The sequence below is a fragment of the Bombus terrestris genome, chromosome 5, assembly GCF_910591885.1.
Source record: "Bombus terrestris chromosome 5, iyBomTerr1.2, whole genome shotgun sequence".
In the NCBI taxonomy this organism is placed as follows: Eukaryota; Metazoa; Arthropoda; class Insecta; order Hymenoptera; family Apidae; genus Bombus; species Bombus terrestris.
Genome location: NC_063273.1, coordinates 4,538,496 through 4,558,751, shown reverse-complemented (window position 1 = coordinate 4,558,751; position 20,256 = coordinate 4,538,496). Strand labels below are relative to the sequence as shown.

The following is a 20,256-nucleotide window of genomic DNA, read 5'->3' as shown; positions in this document are numbered from 1 at the left end:
TCTCACGTCGTTTTGCTCCAACGAGACACCGTTTGTCGCCCGAAACAAATTTCGATGTTTACGATCGCCACGTTCTTCCAACGATTATCGCGCATTTCGAGCATGTACCAGATATCAAAAACGTTGAGCACCGAGAGAGCATTTTACATTCTCAATGAAACCATGTCACGTACCATTTTCCGTGGTTAAAATTGGTATCGCGTCTCAGGAGAAGTCGCGATTGTTAGAAAGTTCGCCATGTTCGTTGATGTAAAGAAATTATTACCATTTCGCGTGATCGTGTTAGTTCTCGCAGTTAGCAGTTTGTAACAAAGAAACCTTCGACGAAATCCTTCGACTTTTTCCCCGATGACGCTAAGTAGATTCTAATAATATTCACGTAACGAGGTTAGTTAATTTTTCGAAGTGGCAGAGGTCCAAAAGAATTGTTTTGTTTCGTGTCTAAACATTCGACGTCCTTTTTACAAGAGGATAAAATAGCGAGCGCAAAGAGTTTCCCTTGGTGCGTATTATCGATTTTTCTCAAGATTCGCCTGCGTTCGAGTTTTCGATTGAAAACCCGCACCCATTTTGCCATCGAGAAAAAGAACCGTAGAAGCATTCGCGCAACGAGCTCGCAACATTGCTCAGGCGCGTCAAGAACCTCGGTTATTCGCAGTCCTGGCGTGTGTCGCGACGCCTCGTGCTCGAGAACCAGTGCCAACCGAAAGCGGTTCGAGCCGCGATTCCTCGCAAGGAACGTAAACTCGATATTCACAGACGTCTTAAAGCCCATGAGAATAACTTTATACACGCGATTATCGTTGAAAGGATCGATAATATTAACGCGTCGCAAGTGTTCAAATTTAAGAGCGTTTTCCCACGTCGCTTGCGAAGAACGCGTAGTAGCCAGGATGTAGACAGACCTGGTTCACGCAGTCAACGACGCGTCAACTATGCCAACAAACTATCGTCTCGCGTTTACAGGCAACGCGAAGTATTTTTCAAGAAATAAGACACGATCCAACTTGTGGTATTTCATAAGGACGTCGGAACCGATCGGAGCATCCAACGCTGATCGAAAATTTCGGTGCATTTTCTCGAGCATCGGCTAACGAAAGTGGCGCAAAAGAGAAGTCGGTGGAGCTGGCAGGCAACGCAACGTCATCGGGCCTGGTCAGCGTCGCGACGCCTCGTGCACGTTCAGTGCGAGGCTGTCGGTCGCGTGGCGAAGCTACCCTCGCTCTCCGGCAAGTTAATCGACGAGGACACGTGGGTCGCGCGTCAAATCGATCGATCATATCCGTGATCGAGCTTCGACGGAAACACAGGCTGAGGCAACACGGTGTACATACGTGCACGGCGAGGAAGAATCACGGTGACCAGGGTCGGAGATAACGAGCGTTGGCTGACAAAAGGCCTTGACGCTGCGCGACACACACACACACACACACCACTACCACACCCGTCCACCCGTGAATATTTCAATACCGCATCGATCTAGCGCATAGTCGACACACGTGTGTCTCGCGATCGCGTCTCTCTGTATGACTTTTCCGTTTGATTTGTAACTCCGCAACTCGGTTTACCCGTGTGTCGCCTGTCCGTCAACCACGCAGCGGACTAATCAGCAGGTACTACCTCGTCAGGACAAGTTCACCAACCAAGTATCTCGTCATGTTTTGTGAATTGTGGCGTGGAATTATTATGGTCGAACGAACGATTAACGGTGCCATTCTCGGCTCGTAAATGTGCTCGTGCATCTGTTCCGCTGTGTTCCAATCCCTATAGACCGCAGTGAAGTAGATCTGTGTACACCTGGACAGCCATTCAACGCCTCCGTTCCTACTTTACCTCGAAATCCTAGTATATAGCTATATGTACGTTGATCATCGAGTTTCACGATCATCGACTCGACTATTCTTGTTTCGTGTTTACTACAATATATTAACAAAGTACCGATTGCCAGGAATCTTATCCTTCTGGTTCGCTGTTTTTACACGCTTCGCTCTGTATTTTTGAGTAGACGTAGAACCAAATCATAGTAGTAAGATTAATGCCAGTAAGCTGGTCCTGGTGACTCATCCTGTTCGTTATTTGAATGCGTTAAATGTAGCTGTTGGAAGGTTCAGCGTGGACCATGTATGACGGCACTGAACGTGTTAACGATCGTTCTTCGTAGCCGATAACCGATGATTGTTGCTTGCTGTCCGCTTTCCATGTTGAGAAAGCCGGCGTGTATGCGCACGGTGTCTTTCTGTGACAGACAAACGAAAGCAACCGAAGGTGGCTCTTCGTTACGATCGCGATCGTACAGTCGTGTACTTTTTTACTCATAGCGAAGCGTCGAGCTCGAACAACCTCGAAATAAGACGCGGCCCTTCTTAACTCTCGACTTGTACGGAAAAACACAGTTCGTTTTGCCTCGCAACTTTCTCCAGCCTAACGATGTAACGCGACGTACCGAACTGTTACCCATCGACCGCAGACTAGTTCGTAAAACACCGCGCCAAGTTCTAGGAAGAAGAAGGTCCTTCGTTCGCGATGCTCGTTACTTCTGTGCCAGTCGAACGGAATTGTAAGATGGAGCGTAATCGCGCGTTTCAATGCTTCTCTTTTGTATATGCAAAAGGTAACTAGCTCGCAATGTCAAAGGTATTTTGTCCGATGGAGCATAAGGAATACGCGTTTCGCGAAGAAAGGGACTCGATTCTCTTCTTCGCGCGACGAAGGATTCGCTAGGGAGACTGTAACTTCGTTTTTCGAAAGTCAAAGGGAAAGGGACGAATGCTGCTTCTTAAATGTTTTAATTAAAAAATAGAAGTTGCTGCGCGGATAGTTGTTCGCCATATATCTTTTAACCTATTTGCAATGACAGCAGTGGCGTGCAGTTTGTAAGACAGTACGACAGCGTTTAAACGCGTAGTTGGCTGAGCGCAACCCAAACTACGTACATTCTCGCAAAAACTGAATAACGTTTATCTATTACGATTAGCATATTCAGAGGCAAAGTAAAAAATGTTCTCCCACGAGAGAAAAGAATTCTGCTTACGGAGGATTCAACGTTTAAACTCGAATAATAAACTTTGAATCTTCCACAACGACCTCGTCCCTATCTGCCACAGTTTTCAGGAAACGTGAAACGGTATCTTCGACTACAGTTTGTCCATTTCTTATCCCGAGTTTTCTCCTTTCGAATAAATCGGTCTTAAACGATCGACGAAAATTATTCAAACACCTGCAACGGATCGAACCTGTTAACAAATATTGTAGGAGCCAGGTTCGCACAAGTACGATCGACGTTGCAGGTCGAGCCGCATGTATCGAGCTCTCGAACGCCTCTGCCGTTTCCCGTTTCACCGACTGCGCCGTAAACAGCGAACGCTATCGTGACAAGACAGTCCTCCTTGCGGCTGCGGCAGATCAATCGAAAGGCTCGAGTATTAAAGTCAGCGTCGCAGGGTCGGCCAAACAGTCCTCCCCTAGCGTGGAGGGCACGTCCGCGTTGCCTGTACCTCGACGTCACGGGTCACGACGTGTCGCGACGTAGTGTTCGCGTCGCGGATACATCGCGGTGTCAGGAAATCCAATCACGGTCTCTCGATTCGCTTGGAAATCGGCGTCTCGGGATACCGGAAATTTCGAATGACGCGCGAGACGGATCGTGAGAGTTTCCGACGAGTTTCGACAGGCAAACGGGGATCGAAGGGTCGCCGTTGAATCCAACATGGGTAACGTGTCTTTATTAGAACGTAAACGAGGATCCGCGATTCTCGCGTGACACGCGATACCGTTATTGCCGAGGTGTAATTATAATTCTAGACCTTGAGGTTTGTTGGTGAGCTAAATCGAGCGTGGTTAGATCGTCTTCGCGGCACAGGTTGGCTCGACCAACTTTGTAAATCGTCGCGTTCTTCTTGTGATCTCATTCCGCATGATCTTGGGCTTTTTTCGCTTATGATCGGACGATACTTGGACGAGGGCGGGAAATGTTAGATTCAGGTGGACGTACGATGGTAACTCGCCAACTGGACGGAGAAAGAGTTCGAGAAATTAGTTATCTTGGAGCACGCCAAGCAAGGCGGTAGGGCTTTCGATTAAACGAGATTCGTGGCGCGTATAAACTGTCGATGTAATCGCGTTTTTTTCAGTAACCGAACTCGAGACGAAATTGTCGCGTGGCTACCGTGTCGAAAGAAAAGTAGAAGAAAAGCTGTGCATGACGCTAGTGGGTAATTCCGAAGGACGAGTAAAGTAGCACGAATAAAAGTTTACGCTCTGCTGACGATTCGTTAGACACGAGAAATCCTCGTTTTCGAAGTTGGCTGGGAGAAGGACGAAAGCGACGGCAAAGCGAAATGACTCGAACGCATCAGGATGCGTTGAATTCCTTCAAAATTCGGTCCTTTCCTAATTAATCGCGTTTCCTCGCGGCAAGTTTTCGAGATCGAAGGTTCAACGAACAAGTGTAATCGTTCAGATGGACCGTTGTTCTCGCGACCGAAGCTCGACGGCGACGGTTCTTTGGCTTATCGAAAGAGTATCGATGAGAACGCGCGGGTCTGGACTCGTTTCGTTCTCTCGTGAAAAGTGAAAGAATAAAAAGAAACGTCGGAAAGTAAAGACGGAAGAAACCGGAATCGCGTACGGGGTACTAAGAGAAGAAACACGGTTAAACGTAAGGAAGCTGCCTAGGGACGCTTTCGTGATCGTCGAGCACCGTCACCACCACCACCGGCGTTGCTTTCCATACGCTGTAAAGCTCCAAAAAACCAACTACTCCTTGGACTTGAAAACATCTCGAAACAATTACATCGCTCGGCCACCACGTGCTACGGTGAACAAAAAATAGATAAGAATAAGAAAATTAAAAGCAAAGTAAAGAAAAGAGAATAAAACAAAGTAGCGGGAAAACGCGCGAGAACCAGACGTTCCTCCCTGTTCGTTACTTGTCTTTGTCACACTGTACCTGTCTGTTTCACACACTTGTCAGTCATGAATCTTATGTTCCGCAAGAACTTCGGCGAGAAGGGATTCGGTGGTGGTGGAGGAGGAGGAGGAGGCCTGGAGGGTCGAACGACCCTCGGCAGCGTTTGCGGGCCGACGAATTTGGGGTACACGGGGACTCGATTCGGCGTGGTGCGCGGCGCCGGCCAATCGGCCGTCGGCACGCGCGCACCGATCCGACGCAGTAAAGAGTTCGGCTACTTTCCCTCGATGGGCGATCACGAGCACCAGGGCTTCGGGTACCGGACTCATCTGTTTCTAACGCCACCGACAGGCGGTGCCCTCGGTTCACCCCCCGAGGAACCCACCGAGAGGTTAGGTCCACCGCCTAGGAAGAACTCCGGTCCTCATCTGATCAAATGGGGTGGTGGGGGAGGAGGCGGGGGCGGTGGATCGGGACAGGGATCCGGAGCCGGGGGACAGGCTAGAAGGAAACAAACTCAGACCGCGCAGCAAAAGGATTCCTCGGAACCCTCGACGCCAACCGCTTCTAGACAGGTAGGTGCAGCTCTTGGTCAGAGATTTATTTTCTTTTCCATATATATTGACACGTTCGCACATCGCTAGCTTTACATTTACCCAAATTTAAGGATTTGGCAATTATTTAAAAGGTAAAACACGCGACCGGATGTGAATTCCTCTAATCTCGTCGGTCTCCGATTTGACGGAATTTTAACGCACAGTCGCCGCGTCGATGCGATCCGAAAGATCGATGCACCTTGGCCGGACGTGTGATCGTTCGTTCGTGTCTAATCAAATACTTCGGTTCAGGTGTCACCAATGTAGGTTAAATTTAATCAACCGCCCTCTCAAGCCGGCAAACTACTACCAGCAACGAGCAAAGATCCGTGGCAATCGTAGAAACCTAATTCCGATCAATGGCCACTACACGGACGACGATTTCACGGCGGAACAGAGTATTGCAGACGGCGTATATCAACTCTGTGGATATTCCCAACGAGAAAACATCGACCAACTGAGCGAGGATCGAACGTTGACGCGTCTCGCTAAGAATCCCGAATCCTTATAAAACGAATGCCGATGGAAATCGTAAATCTTGTTTCGTCTCGTCGACGTATAGATGCGCAGTTCGATGACGAATCGGGGACACGATACGTAGCGTTATCGCGCTCGATTAAAGCTTGTTGCTCGCGTTCGAGGACACACTCGACATAAAACGCTCGGCCACGGAAGCGGCTTTACGGCCTGACTTCTTTTTCCTCTGATACGAGCATCGTCGAGAGCTGGACGGTGTTGTTCCGTTGCAAATTACACGCTTGTAACCCGTTCCACGAACGATACAGAGACTCCGCGAATCCCTATCGACGAGTGGCTACCTGAAACACGGCCAGTCCGGACACTCGTGACGATATTTCAATGGAAAGTACACGCCCCGAGCTGGATGCACACGGACACGCGGAGAGTACGGGGCAGTCCGGACTGAAGCACACGCGGGATAGTTTCGCGACCCGGTGGAATTACGGAGGAAACGAGAGGGCCATGCACGGAACGACCCGCATAAACTTACACCTACGCTATCCTCGTGGCCGGCACGCAAACTCGCTATCTTATTGCACGCCAAGGCGGATCCTCGCGACGTACCATAAATTTCCTGCGAGCCGCAGCCAACTCTGTTCGATATCCTGTGCTCATTGTGCTCGTTCCGTCCGAACCCTTCTCCATCGCACCCGAATTCCTCAATGGATCGCTGCACTGGATGTTTGTGTCTATCGTTGTATTCGATGTTTCTTTTTTTTAAGAGAGCCGAAAGAGCGATAGAGAAATGTACGGAGATCCCTGCGACGCGTTGATTCGATCGACGCGGTTGGGAGCAGAAACGGGCCTATCTGTAATTTAGAGAATGAATAACATTAAACAGTGTGTAAGATATACTCGATTTAGAAAAGCCGTGCGATACGCCGCTGACGCGCGTTAAGCTACTGAAATAAAAAAAGGAAAGTTTAATAAATTAAAACACGGTCCACTTAAAGGCGCGTTACGGTTGGTTTTCATAGACGTTTGGCCGAAGGACAGCAAGTTTTACGACTGCGCTCGGGAAAATTTCGAAATTCTCAGTTGAAAGTTTACCGCCGTGGAACGTAAAGCGGCTTGGCATCTTTTAGACACACTTTTACAACGTCTTGGACGGAACGGGACGTGAAGTCGGTACGCGTACGACAGCAATATAACGTTGCATACGAACTCGGCTCGGTTTCGATCCCGTGAATGTAAATGTACACCCGCAACGGTAGTGTCTTCCTTCGAAAAGTGAAATACGTAAACTGTACGAGACAAAATGCTTTTTACGTGTCGGCAGAAATTTATCTGGCAAATGGACAGTTTATCTAACGAGATCATTCATATTTTTGCATAATCCATTTTTTACTTTCATTCTTCGTTATGTTTTAAGAAATATTTTGAAATTGCCGAGGGGCAAAGATATTTTGCTGTGTCGTTAAATCCCTCTAATGAAGATTCTTAGCTGCAACGGCTACCAGTATGTTGGAATCAATTTCTAAGTGAACTATGCTCGTACTGAAATCCTCTAAAATCAATGGGACCAGTGGAAGTCCCGAAAAAAAACACGAGTCACCTTCTCACCTCGTAGCTTCTCAGCTCGGGCAAAAGAAAATTTGTAGTCCCTGCGTGTCCCGATCGATAGCCTGGCCTCGATCTTGAACTTTAATTATACATTTTACGTTCCGACTGCGTGGCTCGTTGTCGTGAAATAATTTCAATTACCAACGCGCCATGTGCGTCAGGTAATGTTGTGGCCAATTGGTCTCATTGCAATTTGCGAGGAGACCCGATACAACCAAGCCTCGCTGCATCAACGTTATTACTTGATGCTATTTAGAAGAGAATTATCAATGATTAATTGTTAATTAACGATGCAGGATCTGGACGAATTATTGCAGATTGCTATACGACTATAAAATATCGGCCTTCGCGATCATTTTATAGATACAAAGAATTAAATTAGTTTATGGTCGTAAGAAGCTAAATTCTCTGAAATTCAAAGATAGTCGATAATGGTTAAAGTTGCGTAGTATAAGACGCGTAGCAACCCACAACTTGTTCCTATTTACTCAGCTTGCTCGACTATCCTGAATATCGGCGAAAAGCGTTCGCTCCGTTGAAAATGTCGTGCCATTGTCGAAAATGTCGGGTTTGGTTACTAGCGTTTCGCTTGTCGCCATAAATCACGGAGAGGTTATCAGACGAATGGCTGGCAAACGGGGCAACAAGGGAAGAAATCGCGTTAACCTACATCGTGAGACGACACCGGCAACTTTAACATTCGCTTGTTACTCGAGGGTGCTGTTAAAAATGCAATCGACTCGAGCTTAACGTGGAAACACGAATAAACACGAGGTCGTGTTGCTCACTATTGCTATTTACGATCGGTACAGAACGAGTATGACAACGGTGATGCTGCCTCGGCATTACCAGCAATAGCACGATTAACTATTTCGAAAAGCGACAGGATTATTACGTTTGCTTCGTTGGATGTTTGATCTCATCGTGAGAAAGGTCGAAGAAGATGAAAGTGGAAAAAGACGGAATGGAGCTATTGCTCCGTTCGACGTTAAGAATATCAAGCCTTTCAGCACCGATCTGTTTTAAGGGTAAATTTTGTTTTATCGGTTAGTAACAACGAAGACGCGCCTTTTCCTCGAACGATAACTCGCTTACCCAGTGGCTGCATGTACAAAATGCTCAAGCTTTGAAACAAGAAGCCGTATTTTAAATGCGGGAACTCGTATACATAGTTGGAGGTAACTTTTGATACGAGGCGGGCCAATTCGTTGGGATGTACGTGCACGAGTCTGTGTCTGGTCACCAGAGTTAATTATCCCGAATTGTATGGCGTTTGTAGGTTTCCTTTAGCGGTAACCGAGCTTCCGGCGCGTACACGCCCCTGGTGGTTTCCGGAAACAGTCCTCCGCGTGGCGAACCAATCTCCCTGGCCACCTTGGACCGCGACTGTTTCATCATTCCCCTCGCTTCTCTCGAACGTTTTTTACCAGCGGGAGTACCGGTACGTCATATTAATTTCTACGTAATTAATAAATGCACCAGACAACATTCCTTCGCACGAATGTTTGACTTTTTATGCAATGCGCCTGTAGATTCACTCGCTTAGGCTTAAGACCGTATGGGATTTGTTTATTAATACCACGACGGCGTAGCACTATTTTATTGCCTGCAAAGACACTAACAGAATTTTCTTAAATCGTCTATAATTCTCTTGTGTCGTTTCTTTTATGTCATTGTTACCTTGAGATTATCCAAACCTGTTTTAACATGCACTTGCGTTTCACAATAGCATCTTTCGTAATAGGGAGCTATGCAAACATCTCGCACTGCGTCTGTTTAACATCAACAGCTTGTAACAACGCAGTAACCGACCGACCGAAGCTTACTAAAAAGTACATGTTTCCACATCGATCGTTCGTTCCTGGGTAAACAAAATCTGCAGTTGGATCGTGAAGTAATCCTATCGTGGTATCAACGATCGTATCAAGGTCGAGTGAATACTTTTAAGTCACTCGAACGATGCGCACGAAACTACACTAATCGGGAATGCACTCGTTAAAACCAGAATACTCGAGTTATTGGCCTTAGTGTCTCGGGGAGCAGTTACGACCTTGCTGGCACGGTCTCAAACGAGTAAAAATAGACAAAAACTTACCCGGTGGGGCGGAGTACAACAAATGTCTGATGAACGACGCATCGCTTTAACGTAAATGACGCGGGTAACGCAATAAAAATACAGATTTATGCGTTGCTCTTTGCTTACTAAATTTCGGACATTGTTTTTCTCCTCCTTTTTTTCTTTTTCTTTTTTACTATTATCGCACGTTAACAGTAAAAACAAATAAAACCAGGAAATTAAACGGAGCAGATAATTAACCCTTCTTCTCGATCACAGATTTATTCTGACTCGTTTCAGCACGCACCAATCGCAGACAAAAAAAAGCCAGGAAGCCCTCTGTCGGTTCTCGAAGTCGAGGACCCGAAGCAATGTGTTCTAGCTCATTTCATGACACCTCTGGAGCCACTGGATCCTGTGGTCGAATCTCCAGTTTCTCAGCCCTTGGTCCTGCAACGGGATACCGCGGCCGAATTGGTCGCTGAAATTGCACCCTCAGCTTCCCAGAGTATTCTGCTTACGAATATGGAAAAAAATGGTACGTAACTTGACAATTGACCGTACGACGATCGATCAGTTAAATTTCGAGGAATTCGTGATTATAGTCAAGTATAATTCTTGGCCGATTTCAGCGGATTTTCCATTCATCACCTACTACTTGATAAATAAGCAGAATACGGATCCAGTAGACTTCTACAACGAGGTCCAATGCGCTGCATTGAGAAAGTTCGATCCTCGAGATCTTCGATATGCAGCCAGTCACACGTTGGATCTGTTTAACGAGGTAGCTACCATAGCGAGACCACCCCTGGAACCACCTGGTGTCAGACCACCGATTCCGTCCACTGGCTACATTGTCTCGATTTTTAAGGTGTTCGAGGGCGACGACGGTCTCAAGTTTGAGCAGAACTGGCTCTACTGGACCGGTACTCTGTTCATATTTCTTACAGTTACATTTGATCGGTCATGGTCAGTTGATGACGTTGTTTTTCATGGAATCTATATTCTAGGTGCCCGTATGATGTACCGATATTTGCCGAAATCGGTGGGTCTGAGACGGATCACACTGCACAAGTCCATGTCGCAGGGTGACAAGATGTACCTCCTGATCTGCGAATGTTCACAACTGCAAGACAATCTCTCCGCGGCGGCGATATTATTGCCAGCGTTACGCGCCCGTTTATGCGGCTACACCGGTCTCTACAGACCCTCGGTGTGCTTCTGATTCCTCAGGAAACGCTGACCACGCGCCGACAAAGTCACAACAGTACAGCAGAACAGGATTACTCTGTAAAGTTGTTCGTTTTCAAAGGATGGATTAAATAAAAGGCTGGCCTGTGTCGATTCGTTCACGTTGCATTCGCGCTACGACTAGAGTTTGCGATGTAACCTGGTTTGTAATGATTGTCGACTCACTAAACGCAATATTCTTTAGTCGATAAGGGTTTCTTGATCTCGAGTATGACCAGAGGATTGATTTGATCTGCGAAAGACATAGAAATGTAAAGGTTTATGGTTACACGGTAACCATGCGTATAACGAGGGAGCTTTTCAGGGCTCGTTTCGTTCAGTCGTAATAGCAGCCTCTGCGATATTGGTAGTCCGCTTTCTGTACGATACACTTTGATCGTTTCATGAATTTTCCCGGTTTTATAAAGTCACTTATTTTCTTATATCGCACCATCTACCATCGTGGTGTAACGAGTACCGCGTGATTATAACGCGCTACTCGCCACTTTACTGGAGCCGTACTGCCGACGTTATTACGAATCTCGCAATTTCACGAAACGAGCCCTTCCTTTACCAGAGTTCAATGGCCAGCCAACTGGGAGAGAACCGGAGATCTATTTGTCTCGTGATCTCTGGTTGCAACGAAATGGTAAAAAATATCGTTAGAGGGAGGCACGTTCGTATACGCTTTAGAGAAATCTCGATGATAAATCTGTACGCTTCGGGCTGCACACCCGTCTAGCTACGCCTCTGGCCAGTTTGTATTTTTCGACTTTACATATTTCATCCACCGTTTTATGCGAGCGTTCGCAACGCTCGATAACGAGCGCAACTTGCATGTACATAACATAGAGATTTGCGAGATACTTTTATTACTATATCGACGACTATCGATTAAATCGCTAACTACATATCATATACATGTATACTCGAAAAACTGTGATATTCGAACGATTACCGCATATATCACAACGAACGCAATGAAGTGTCGCGAATCCTTCTTGATAAAAAAGATACTCTTTGAAAATGCTACACACTCTTTTTCGAGGTCAGTTAGAGAAGAAGAATCAAACCTTGACGTGGTAGAAGCTCTTCTGGTCGAGGGCATTTTGTAAACATAATCTCCATATATCTTTTACTAATTGCATTCACACCTTTGATATTACATATCCTTGCCTGGATTATCGATACTCGCGGGTTTTGATTGCAGCTGACATGATTCACGAATGAATTATGACTTCGAAGCTGAAACACCGAAATCGATCGATAAGATCGTCGTTTAACTTTTGAATTTGTATTTCATTCGTCTTATTAACGATGAAAGGGTAGATCTCCCGCGTCTTTTTCTCGTTGGGAGAAATAAGTAGATCGATCGAAAGACACGGGAAAAGCTTATATCAGATCTTTCTTAGGTGCCCGTAGAAATTTTAGGATGAGGACGAGTAGCGTGATTCGGCATTGTAGTACAAAAGATGAGAAAACAAAAGATAAAAACGTATAGTCAATATACGCTTGTTGCATACAGACAATAGCTAGGACGATTGCGCAGGCGCGATCTATTAACGTAGATTTTTAAGGATTCGACGGCGTATGACTTATTAAAATACGTCTCTTCGTACTCGCTGAAACAAAAATGTGGAACAAGATGCCCTTTAAATATAAGACGAACGAACAAACAAACGAGAAATAAAAAAACTCGCGATTTTACTGTGATCTCCACGTGTATCGCGACTGAAACGATACACTCGTAAAAATACATGTACGATTGAACCCGGCTGAAAGACCGCGTGTGACTGCGTGTCTCGATTATGTGAGGTGTGATTGGTTTTGTCTCATTAAAGAGAAACGCCGTTAAATAAAGATTCTTTGTCTGCACAAGTTTGTTTATGAGAATACTTTTGCTCCCACGTGGGAGTAATGCCTCTTCAGGGTAACTTTCCGATCGTATCAGAAAACCGAGTTCTATCCGCGGATCCGATCACCAGATTCTGACAGTTTCGTCAGACAAAAGTGAGATTGTACGATACATTGATACTTTGCGATTATGATAGGGTTTATTATATCGTGTACAACGAATAATAATGGAATATTAATAAATCACTTCTAATATTACATCTTGCAGACTATATGACATCGCGTTCGTTTCTTCTCTTTGTTTTAAATTTGTATAACTAAGTATTAGACGCCTCTAGGTCCTCTGAACCTTCGTCTGCCATCAATCTGGAAAAAAAGAAACAAGTTAACTAGTTATTTGTTTATTCCATTTATTTAACCCTTTGTGGGAGCATTTTAAATTTTTTTGAAAGAAGAACATAGAGAACATATGTTCATTTTATAAAAGCCTATTTTTTCTTTGTATCATATTCTAATATGTATTCCTTATAAGGTACAACTAGTGGAAGCAACATTGGGATACATTATGTTGGATATATTTTATTAAATTAACATACGCAGTTATATATAAATAGAAAGTACACGGTATATAACACGCGTAATTTTGCTTAATGAAAAAAATAATTTCCGTCGAATGTGAAAAGGTATACTTACAATTGAATGTTTGCACTCGAAAAATGTTTGTCGCAATAAGTAACATTCTTCAGGGACAGATGGATCTCTGCTTACAAGACAGTCTTTGGGAGTTCGTCTTTGCTATAATATAATAAAATAAACATATTATATACAAAGTTGCATTTTATTTTGTACCATAAATGAAGGTTAATATAGCCGTAACTGCACAATTTGATAACTCACAATTTTACAACAATCCGTTTCCAACAAACACATTTTCAAATTTGCACGTATGGTAGCACATTTTGATTTGTCTTTTAAAGTTTCACCTTCTTCTAGGTATTTAATCATCCTATAAGCCACATAACACGGAGTAAGTTCATGTGAATTCGTTGTATGTTACTACAGAATTCATAACAGAAACCCTAACCTCTCTTTATAGTATGTGCGTGTACATATAATGTATAGACATATGCATGACTCGTGCAAGGAATTATATCTCGTGTACGATCGACACAAGGTTTAAATAGCAATTCTGTTTTGAAATGTCGTTCAGATTTGAATGATACGTTTAACGAACAATAAAAAATAATAAAGAAAATTTGAGGTAAAGAAAGAAGCGTGAGGCTGTGAGGTAATAAACAATTTTGGTAATCGTAGATGATCGTTTGACAGACCACATATGATATATATTGGAAGATAACTCAAATAATATTTCCCTCGGAAATTTTTTTCTGTTACATTTTGTTTTTATGTATTCACATTTGTGTATATGGCAAAACAATTTCTTTCAGACAAATGGTTTATCAACGTGGAAATCAAAGGGATGGTTCCCCACATTATGTTTTTTTGTATTCGGATGATGAAAATAGTGGAGACGAAGAAAATATTCCTTTGCAACAACGTAACAAACCTACATCATTACCACGTAAAGTGGAAGTTATAAATGTTCCACTTAAATCAGAAGATACATTACAAGCATTGGCATTACGGTATAGATGCACGGTAAAGACACAAAAAAAGATCAAAATCAAGAATAAATTGCAATGAACTCAAATGGGAAGTTCTATTTTTAGATCTCTGAATTGAAGAGAATCAACAAGATTCACAAAGAGAATGAAATACATGCAAGACGCTTCATAAAAGTACCTATACAACCATTTTCTTTATTGACCGAGACATTAGAACACCAGAGTGGCCAGGCAGATAGAAGCAAAGTAAGTATGTCCAGTTCTGATCAAGAGACAGAAAATGCAGTAACAAAAGGTCCATTATTAAATGTGATAAAAAATCCTGTTGTAATTGAATTGCCAAAGGCAGAAATTAATACAATTATATTAAATTCAGTTTGTGAACCTCTGTCATCATTCAATAGTGGTAACTCTTTAGAAATTAGCAATTCAGAATGTGACCAATTACTTACCTCAGCAGAGAGTAACACAGAAAACTCTCATTTAACAGAAACATTTAGATGTTCTGGTGATGATTGTGGATTATCCTGGACACAACTTCTTGGTTTTTCTTTACTGTTAGGTTTTGCAGGACCTATTATATACATACTTTATATAGCTGAATTTTCATCCAAAACTCATTCAGGTACTAATCATTAGTTAGATTTCTACTAGACAAGTGGCTATTACAATAAGTATAATTTATTGTACTAGCAACATTTACAGCAATAATTGTAGTTATAACTTGAAATAACAATCAATCATAGGTAACTATGTTATTTTATATAAGTGAGATTGCATTAAGAAGTAAATTGTGTCATTACATGGCTAGCAAAAATACTTCACAAGAAAATAGTAAGAAGATATTATTTTATGATATTTAAAATGTATAAATGAGATTTTTTAATTATATGATATACAAATAAGAAAAATCAAGAAATAATATTAAGTAGCACAATATATAGTGCCTTTGTGATTATCTGTTTAATACAATATTGTGCTAATAATCGTGAAGTTTTTCCGATATTGTATTAAACATTGTGCGTATAAAAATACGAATCGCCAAAGCTATTTGTAATGATCTTGTACAAAAGTGTTAATGAATATCATATATGTCCTTTTTAAATTCTGTTAATATTTTGACGATTCATGTAATATGAAAATATTTGATATTGTATCAACTCTGTTAAAAAAAACAGATGTTGATATTATGAGACAATTGTGATGCACTCTTATATTATATAGTGATAATTATAATTAAGTATATAATATAAAGAATTATGTTCTCTTGCGACAATAAGCATGTTATTAAGCAGTTTTGAAATTATGTAAAAATTGTTTTGATAAAATGTCTTTCTGATTGAAATTTATAAAAATATATTTTTTAACATGTATTTACGTCTTACTTTATAACGTTTCAAACGTGTTAATTACAAATTTATAACACTAAAATAATATTTTGCGTAAATTAAGAAGTCTTGTATAGAAATGTTTTTATTTATTAATTTGTAACATTATAAGATACAAACGAAGATGGTAATTTCTCTTTCCTCTTCTGTTCCTGTCAATGTCAACCTCTCCTGTAAGGTATAAAATAAGTGTAAAATATCGAGCTTTGTTTTAAAAGTATGTCGAAGTTGTATTTTAAAGATATTCAGAATACGATATAATGTCATTCAATTTAATAAATTCAGAAGACCGTCGTTAGTTTCATCATTCTACATTTTCGATTCTTTTTCTATTAACATATAAAAAATTTTTTAACACCATCACTAACCATAGCTTATGAATTTTATAATCTTAGAATTTCTTGAAACTTTTCTTAGATCCTGTTCCTTTAGAAACCTTCAGAACATTAAATCTGACTGTCTTACTGAGAGGTCTGCATTCTCCAATCGTTACGACATCACCAATTTCAACATCTCTGTAATAAACAATGACAATATATTTATATACATATATAAATAAAAGGGGTTTTTATATATGATAAATGCAACATCCAATTTTTCTTCAGAAGACGAATAAGCTGCTTCAAATTATAATTCAGAAGACCGTCGTCTATATCATCACATGTTTTTAACAACTTCTTTAAAATAATGAAGAGATATATAGGAATTAACCTGAAGCAAGGGCTCAGATGAACACTCATGTTACGATGACGTTTTTCAAAACGGTTATATTTTCGAATATAATGAAGGTAATCCCTACGTATGACAATAGTCCTTTGCATTTTCATCTTTTGTACTACACCAGTGAGAATGCGTCCTCTAATAGAAATGTTACCAGTAAATGGACATTTTTTGTCAATGTAAGTGCCTTCCAGAGCCTGAAAAATAATATTAAAAGAAAAATTATAACGCATTCATTAAATATTATTAGTTTCTATTATTTTTTCGGTTAAATTGGATAGTTACTTCACGTGGTGTTTTGAAGCCAAGACCTACATTGCGGCTATACCGCATTGGCTTCCTCCTTTTTGGGCCCAGACCTTTCTTACGGTTAAGAAAGATCGTGGGTTGCTTCTGAAACGCACGTTCACTCTAAAAGCAAAAACACAATTCATTATTACACACGTATGCACATAACAAAGTATTCTGAATTCTCGGTGCATTCGAATGGTCTAACCACGTGCAGCGGTTATTCTATCAACTTTTTTGTAATATTTTTAAGAAGTCAACTTTTTGCTCCGATTATTAACCACGACGATAAAATTGATCGTGTAACAATTATAGTTAATAAATAATGAAGGTGAATGTAAAAAAGATACATATTGTTATTGTTAATATCGCACACGTACCTGATCAGCCATCTTGTTATACTGAAAGAGCGATCGAATCCGGAAGGATGACCAACGTCATTTTCTATCGTTGAATTTCCAGTTGTACCAACATTGGGAAATAATTTGTCATTTGAACGACCTACGTCCTACTTGGTCCTACGGACTTGAATTTTGGTTTTTATATGTAAGTAGTACGATGTATTTCTTTATTTTAATCAATTTCAACTATGTCACCTTAATTACTTAATAATATGTATTTATTATAATTAGTGTGTATAATGCTTTGAAAATCTATATTTACGAGAAACAATTACAGCTGTATAACATTATATTCGTTGCTGTAACTATAAAATTACTATGTAGTGTTCAAATATTTTGAAAATTTAGATAGATTTCTTTTCAAATTACAATTATTCAAATATATTCAATATATTTCATAATTTCTATCAATACAATATTATTTTTAGTACATGAAGTTAAATTTAGTTGATAGCTCGGACACGACGATCAATCGATCGATCGAACTACAGATAGAAATCGAAACCGTTACAAATTGCAACTTGTTGCAGATCACAGTGGTCAACCGTGAAGATTGGTTTCGTTTTTTTTGCGGTTGTGCGTAGGTCGTGGATAATTCAATTTGTTCGAGTTGACGCGCAAAGAGACATGTTCTATACCACATTCCTGTGTTTGCAACGCAATTGCGGTGAGTGAACATTTTTGTTTATTCGTACAGCATTGAAACGGATTGATACTTTGTAAGCTGTAAACGTTACTGCTGCACTGCGGATGTGCAACAAGGTATAGAATGTATTTAATATGCCAAAATATGCAGAATATCGAGAGTAAAGTACACGTTATGACATTAAGTAGGTGAAATCAGCCTTTATTCAATTTCGATATAGAATTTCGATAAAAGCCCGCAGATTAATCATGGCATTCCATAACACAAATTTTCTAAATCTGTACAATTTATTAAATCATAAATATCACTTACATTCGTTGGTTCCTCTTTCATAAATATTTTACGCGCCAAATTCGGTTTTCTCGGTGTTGTTTAGACTCTTTGCCGGCAGATGGCAGCATCACGCCGTGATACTACGTGTTAAAACCTTAAAACGAATAAAAAATTTTTCACAAACGAAAAGAACATTTGCAATTTTATTAACGTTTTCGTTTAACGAATACATATTTATCGAATCTGAGGTAATCTATTTCTTCGATCACTTGTTTCCCCCACCCCCACCCAACGATACAACATTCCTCGAGCTCTGTAGCATAATAATAATTTATACGATTCTATAAAAAATCAACCATAACCTTGAAATCAATCACCTTAATGATCTCGAATAAAATCTCACGAACTTTATATTTTGTTAGGCCAAAGCGAACGATCGTCTTACTTATCGTTGGATACAAGGACATGCTTGAATAACACAGATACCAAACATTACGTTTTCTATTACTTTCTTAATAGTACGATCGGAAAAAGTAGTCGTTTCGTAAGTGGAAATCGGAACCGCGAGCTTCCATTATCACGTCACACGTCATTGCCATTGTGGGAATCGATCGAAACAATCACAATGTCATTCCTTAAACTCTCCGCATATTGTCACGCTTTCGTTGATCGGCTACGGCTACACCTTAGTTACCATTCTATGATCAGCACGGTGAACGGCATACCGCGATCCAACTAATTTTCCATTCTCGTTTCTATTTCATTGTTGCATTTCATACAAATTGCCGCAGCTCGTTTAACGATGCTTATACAATACAAAATAATAGCCGTTTCGATTGCTACGACTCGTATTACGGTTTCGCTTTAGATTTATTACTTAGAATCGTATATCCGGAGTCGATTCTTAAAGACCATGAAAACCGGTCGTATCTTAAATTCAAATTCAACTCGAAACTCGAATTCCAGATTAAAATTTCAAATTCAAATCTAGGTATTGCGAACGTTCGCGAGCTTCGGATTGAAATTCGAATTTCAAACGAAACAACTGGCGTAATTCTGTTCGCATCTGCGATAGAAGCTCGCGTACTCGAACACGTGGGAGGACAGGACATTTCTGATAAGCGAATGCTTTTTATAACACAAGTTTACTACCTATCCTCGCCATTTACTATCCAATACTTACATCCAACAAAGAAGATGTAATATTTTTCAACGCATCGTTTCATCCTTGTTACAAATAGATCGTATCGTATTTATACTTCTAATGGTTGAAATCCACCTAACTGAAATCGATTTATCTTTATTAACATGCCGCGATCGTACAAGTTTCCGGCCAACGAACGATCCTATTAATAAGCTAATTGGTTCACTAAACAGAGCGCGGACGAACGAACAGTACGAATATTTCTACCATACCGGTTTCTCAACACCGAAAACCTGCATCCTACGACACACGTGTGACCGCGTGTAATTGGCAATCTTACATTCTCCGCTCCAAGCATCTAGCCATGTTCGTTTCAATTTTCCTGAACGACTATCCTCCGCGTAACTCGTCATGTTGCTTTCTCCTCGACAGGGAGTCGAGGCGCGACTACATTCTCCGAAGCGTTTTCATTAGTTCTGCCTCGGCCGAATGCAAATCGCCTTGATCATTTGTTCGGCAACAAAGGGCCGTTAACGATTTTTTGTATCCCCTTTTGTATACTGTTTTCTTTTTTCGTTGACCCACGAGGTTCATAGACCAACGATGAGACGTCGTCAAGTGCGAGTTTTCAACGACATTTCGATTCTATCCGCGGATAATTTCTTCGTACAAGCTGAAAATATAGAAAGAACAGCGTCTAAAAAAAGATATCACGCTCAACGATTCGACCTTTTTCTCCAACTTTTACGTAACACGGAGGAGGATTGGAAGGTGCTTAATCGAAGATAGAACGTGACGGATATTCATGGTACGGCTAACAAATTGATTATCCTTGAACCGTGGCCCGCATCCAGACAGTCGTAGAATGTGTTATTAAGCGGAAGAATCTTAGAAACTTCCGCGCTTAACGAATATAACAGACGTATTACAGGACGGCGTGTTTCGACGTACGCTCGTTATTTACCATTGCTATTCAATCGAACGATGATCGATCTATCCGACGAAGCACACGGCTTTTCGAAAGGCATAGCCGAGCCATGCGTT

At 41.4% G+C, this 20,256-nt stretch overlaps 4 protein-coding genes across 5 annotated transcripts; 2 read left to right on the top strand and 2 right to left on the bottom strand.

Moving 5' to 3' along the window:
* The first annotated feature begins 661 nt into the window (after positions 1–661).
* Positions 662–12,985, top strand: LOC100648162. 2 transcript variants are annotated; one of them, XM_012308813.3, is made up of 5 exons: positions 662–5,484; positions 8,867–9,028; positions 9,923–10,181; positions 10,276–10,569; positions 10,654–12,985. In XM_012308813.3, the coding sequence occupies exons 1-5, from the start codon at positions 4,975–4,977 to the stop codon at positions 10,866–10,868; spliced, it is 1,440 nt and encodes a 479-aa protein (XP_012164203.1). In that variant the 5' UTR covers positions 662–4,974; the 3' UTR covers positions 10,869–12,985. The 2 variants fall into 2 exon arrangements, with proteins under 2 accessions (XP_012164203.1, XP_012164204.1); XM_012308814.3 differs by having other exon boundaries at positions 724–5,484; positions 9,944–10,181.
* LOC100648630 (cytochrome c oxidase assembly factor 5) lies at positions 12,906–13,761 on the bottom strand. The gene is made up of 3 exons (XM_003395660.4): positions 13,625–13,761; positions 13,421–13,522; positions 12,906–13,093 (listed from the first exon to the last, which is right to left on the bottom strand). Exons 1-3 carry the CDS (start codon positions 13,730–13,732, stop codon positions 13,052–13,054), a joined length of 252 nt encoding a protein of 83 aa, XP_003395708.1. The 5' UTR covers positions 13,733–13,761; the 3' UTR covers positions 12,906–13,051.
* A 112-nt stretch (positions 13,762–13,873) lies between these two features.
* Positions 13,874–15,154, top strand: LOC100648509 (lysM and putative peptidoglycan-binding domain-containing protein 3). The gene is made up of 3 exons (XM_003395659.4): positions 13,874–14,015; positions 14,176–14,386; positions 14,458–15,154. Exons 2-3 carry the CDS (start codon positions 14,180–14,182, stop codon positions 14,989–14,991), a joined length of 741 nt encoding a protein of 246 aa, XP_003395707.1. The 5' UTR covers positions 13,874–14,015; positions 14,176–14,179; the 3' UTR covers positions 14,992–15,154.
* Positions 15,155–15,807: 653 nt separating this feature from the next.
* On the bottom strand, positions 15,808–18,649 carry LOC100648276 (40S ribosomal protein S11). The gene is made up of 7 exons (XM_012308829.2): positions 18,446–18,649; positions 18,108–18,222; positions 17,129–17,273; positions 16,746–16,871; positions 16,452–16,657; positions 16,109–16,255; positions 15,808–15,911 (listed from the first exon to the last, which is right to left on the bottom strand). The coding sequence occupies exons 3-6, from the start codon at positions 17,138–17,140 to the stop codon at positions 16,132–16,134; spliced, it is 468 nt and encodes a 155-aa protein (XP_012164219.1). The 5' UTR covers positions 17,141–17,273; positions 18,108–18,222; positions 18,446–18,649; the 3' UTR covers positions 15,808–15,911; positions 16,109–16,131.
* Between the last annotated feature and the right edge of the window lie 1,607 nt (positions 18,650–20,256).

Excerpts from the sequence above, each read along its gene's own strand:
- LOC100648162 (XM_012308813.3), top strand. The coding sequence starts at position 4,975 with ATGAATCTTATGTTCCGCAAGAACTTCGGCGAGAAGGGATTCGGTGGT. Across the intron at positions 5,485-8,866 it reads CGCCAACCGCTTCTAGACAG|GTTTCCTTTAGCGGTAACCG; the intron begins GTAGGTGCAGCT and ends TGGCGTTTGTAG. Across the intron at positions 9,029-9,922 it reads TTTTACCAGCGGGAGTACCG|ATTTATTCTGACTCGTTTCA; the intron begins GTACGTCATATT and ends TCTCGATCACAG.
- LOC100648276 (XM_012308829.2), bottom strand. Across the intron at positions 16,658-16,745 it reads GCTTCAAAACACCACGTGAA|GCTCTGGAAGGCACTTACAT; the intron begins GTAACTATCCAA and ends ATTATTTTTCAG. Across the intron at positions 16,256-16,451 it reads CATCTGAGCCCTTGCTTCAG|AGATGTTGAAATTGGTGATG; the intron begins GTTAATTCCTAT and ends TGTTTATTACAG.
- LOC100648630 (XM_003395660.4), bottom strand. The coding sequence starts at position 13,732 with ATGATTAAATACCTAGAAGAAGGTGAAACTTTAAAAGACAAATCAAAA. Across the intron at positions 13,523-13,624 it reads AAACGGATTGTTGTAAAATT|CAAAGACGAACTCCCAAAGA; the intron begins GTGAGTTATCAA and ends ATTATATTATAG. Across the intron at positions 13,094-13,420 it reads TCGAGTGCAAACATTCAATT|ATTGATGGCAGACGAAGGTT; the intron begins GTAAGTATACCT and ends CTTTTTTTCCAG.
- LOC100648509 (XM_003395659.4), top strand. The coding sequence starts at position 14,180 with ATGGTTTATCAACGTGGAAATCAAAGGGATGGTTCCCCACATTATGTT. Across the intron at positions 14,387-14,457 it reads CATTACGGTATAGATGCACG|ATCTCTGAATTGAAGAGAAT; the intron begins GTAAAGACACAA and ends TTCTATTTTTAG.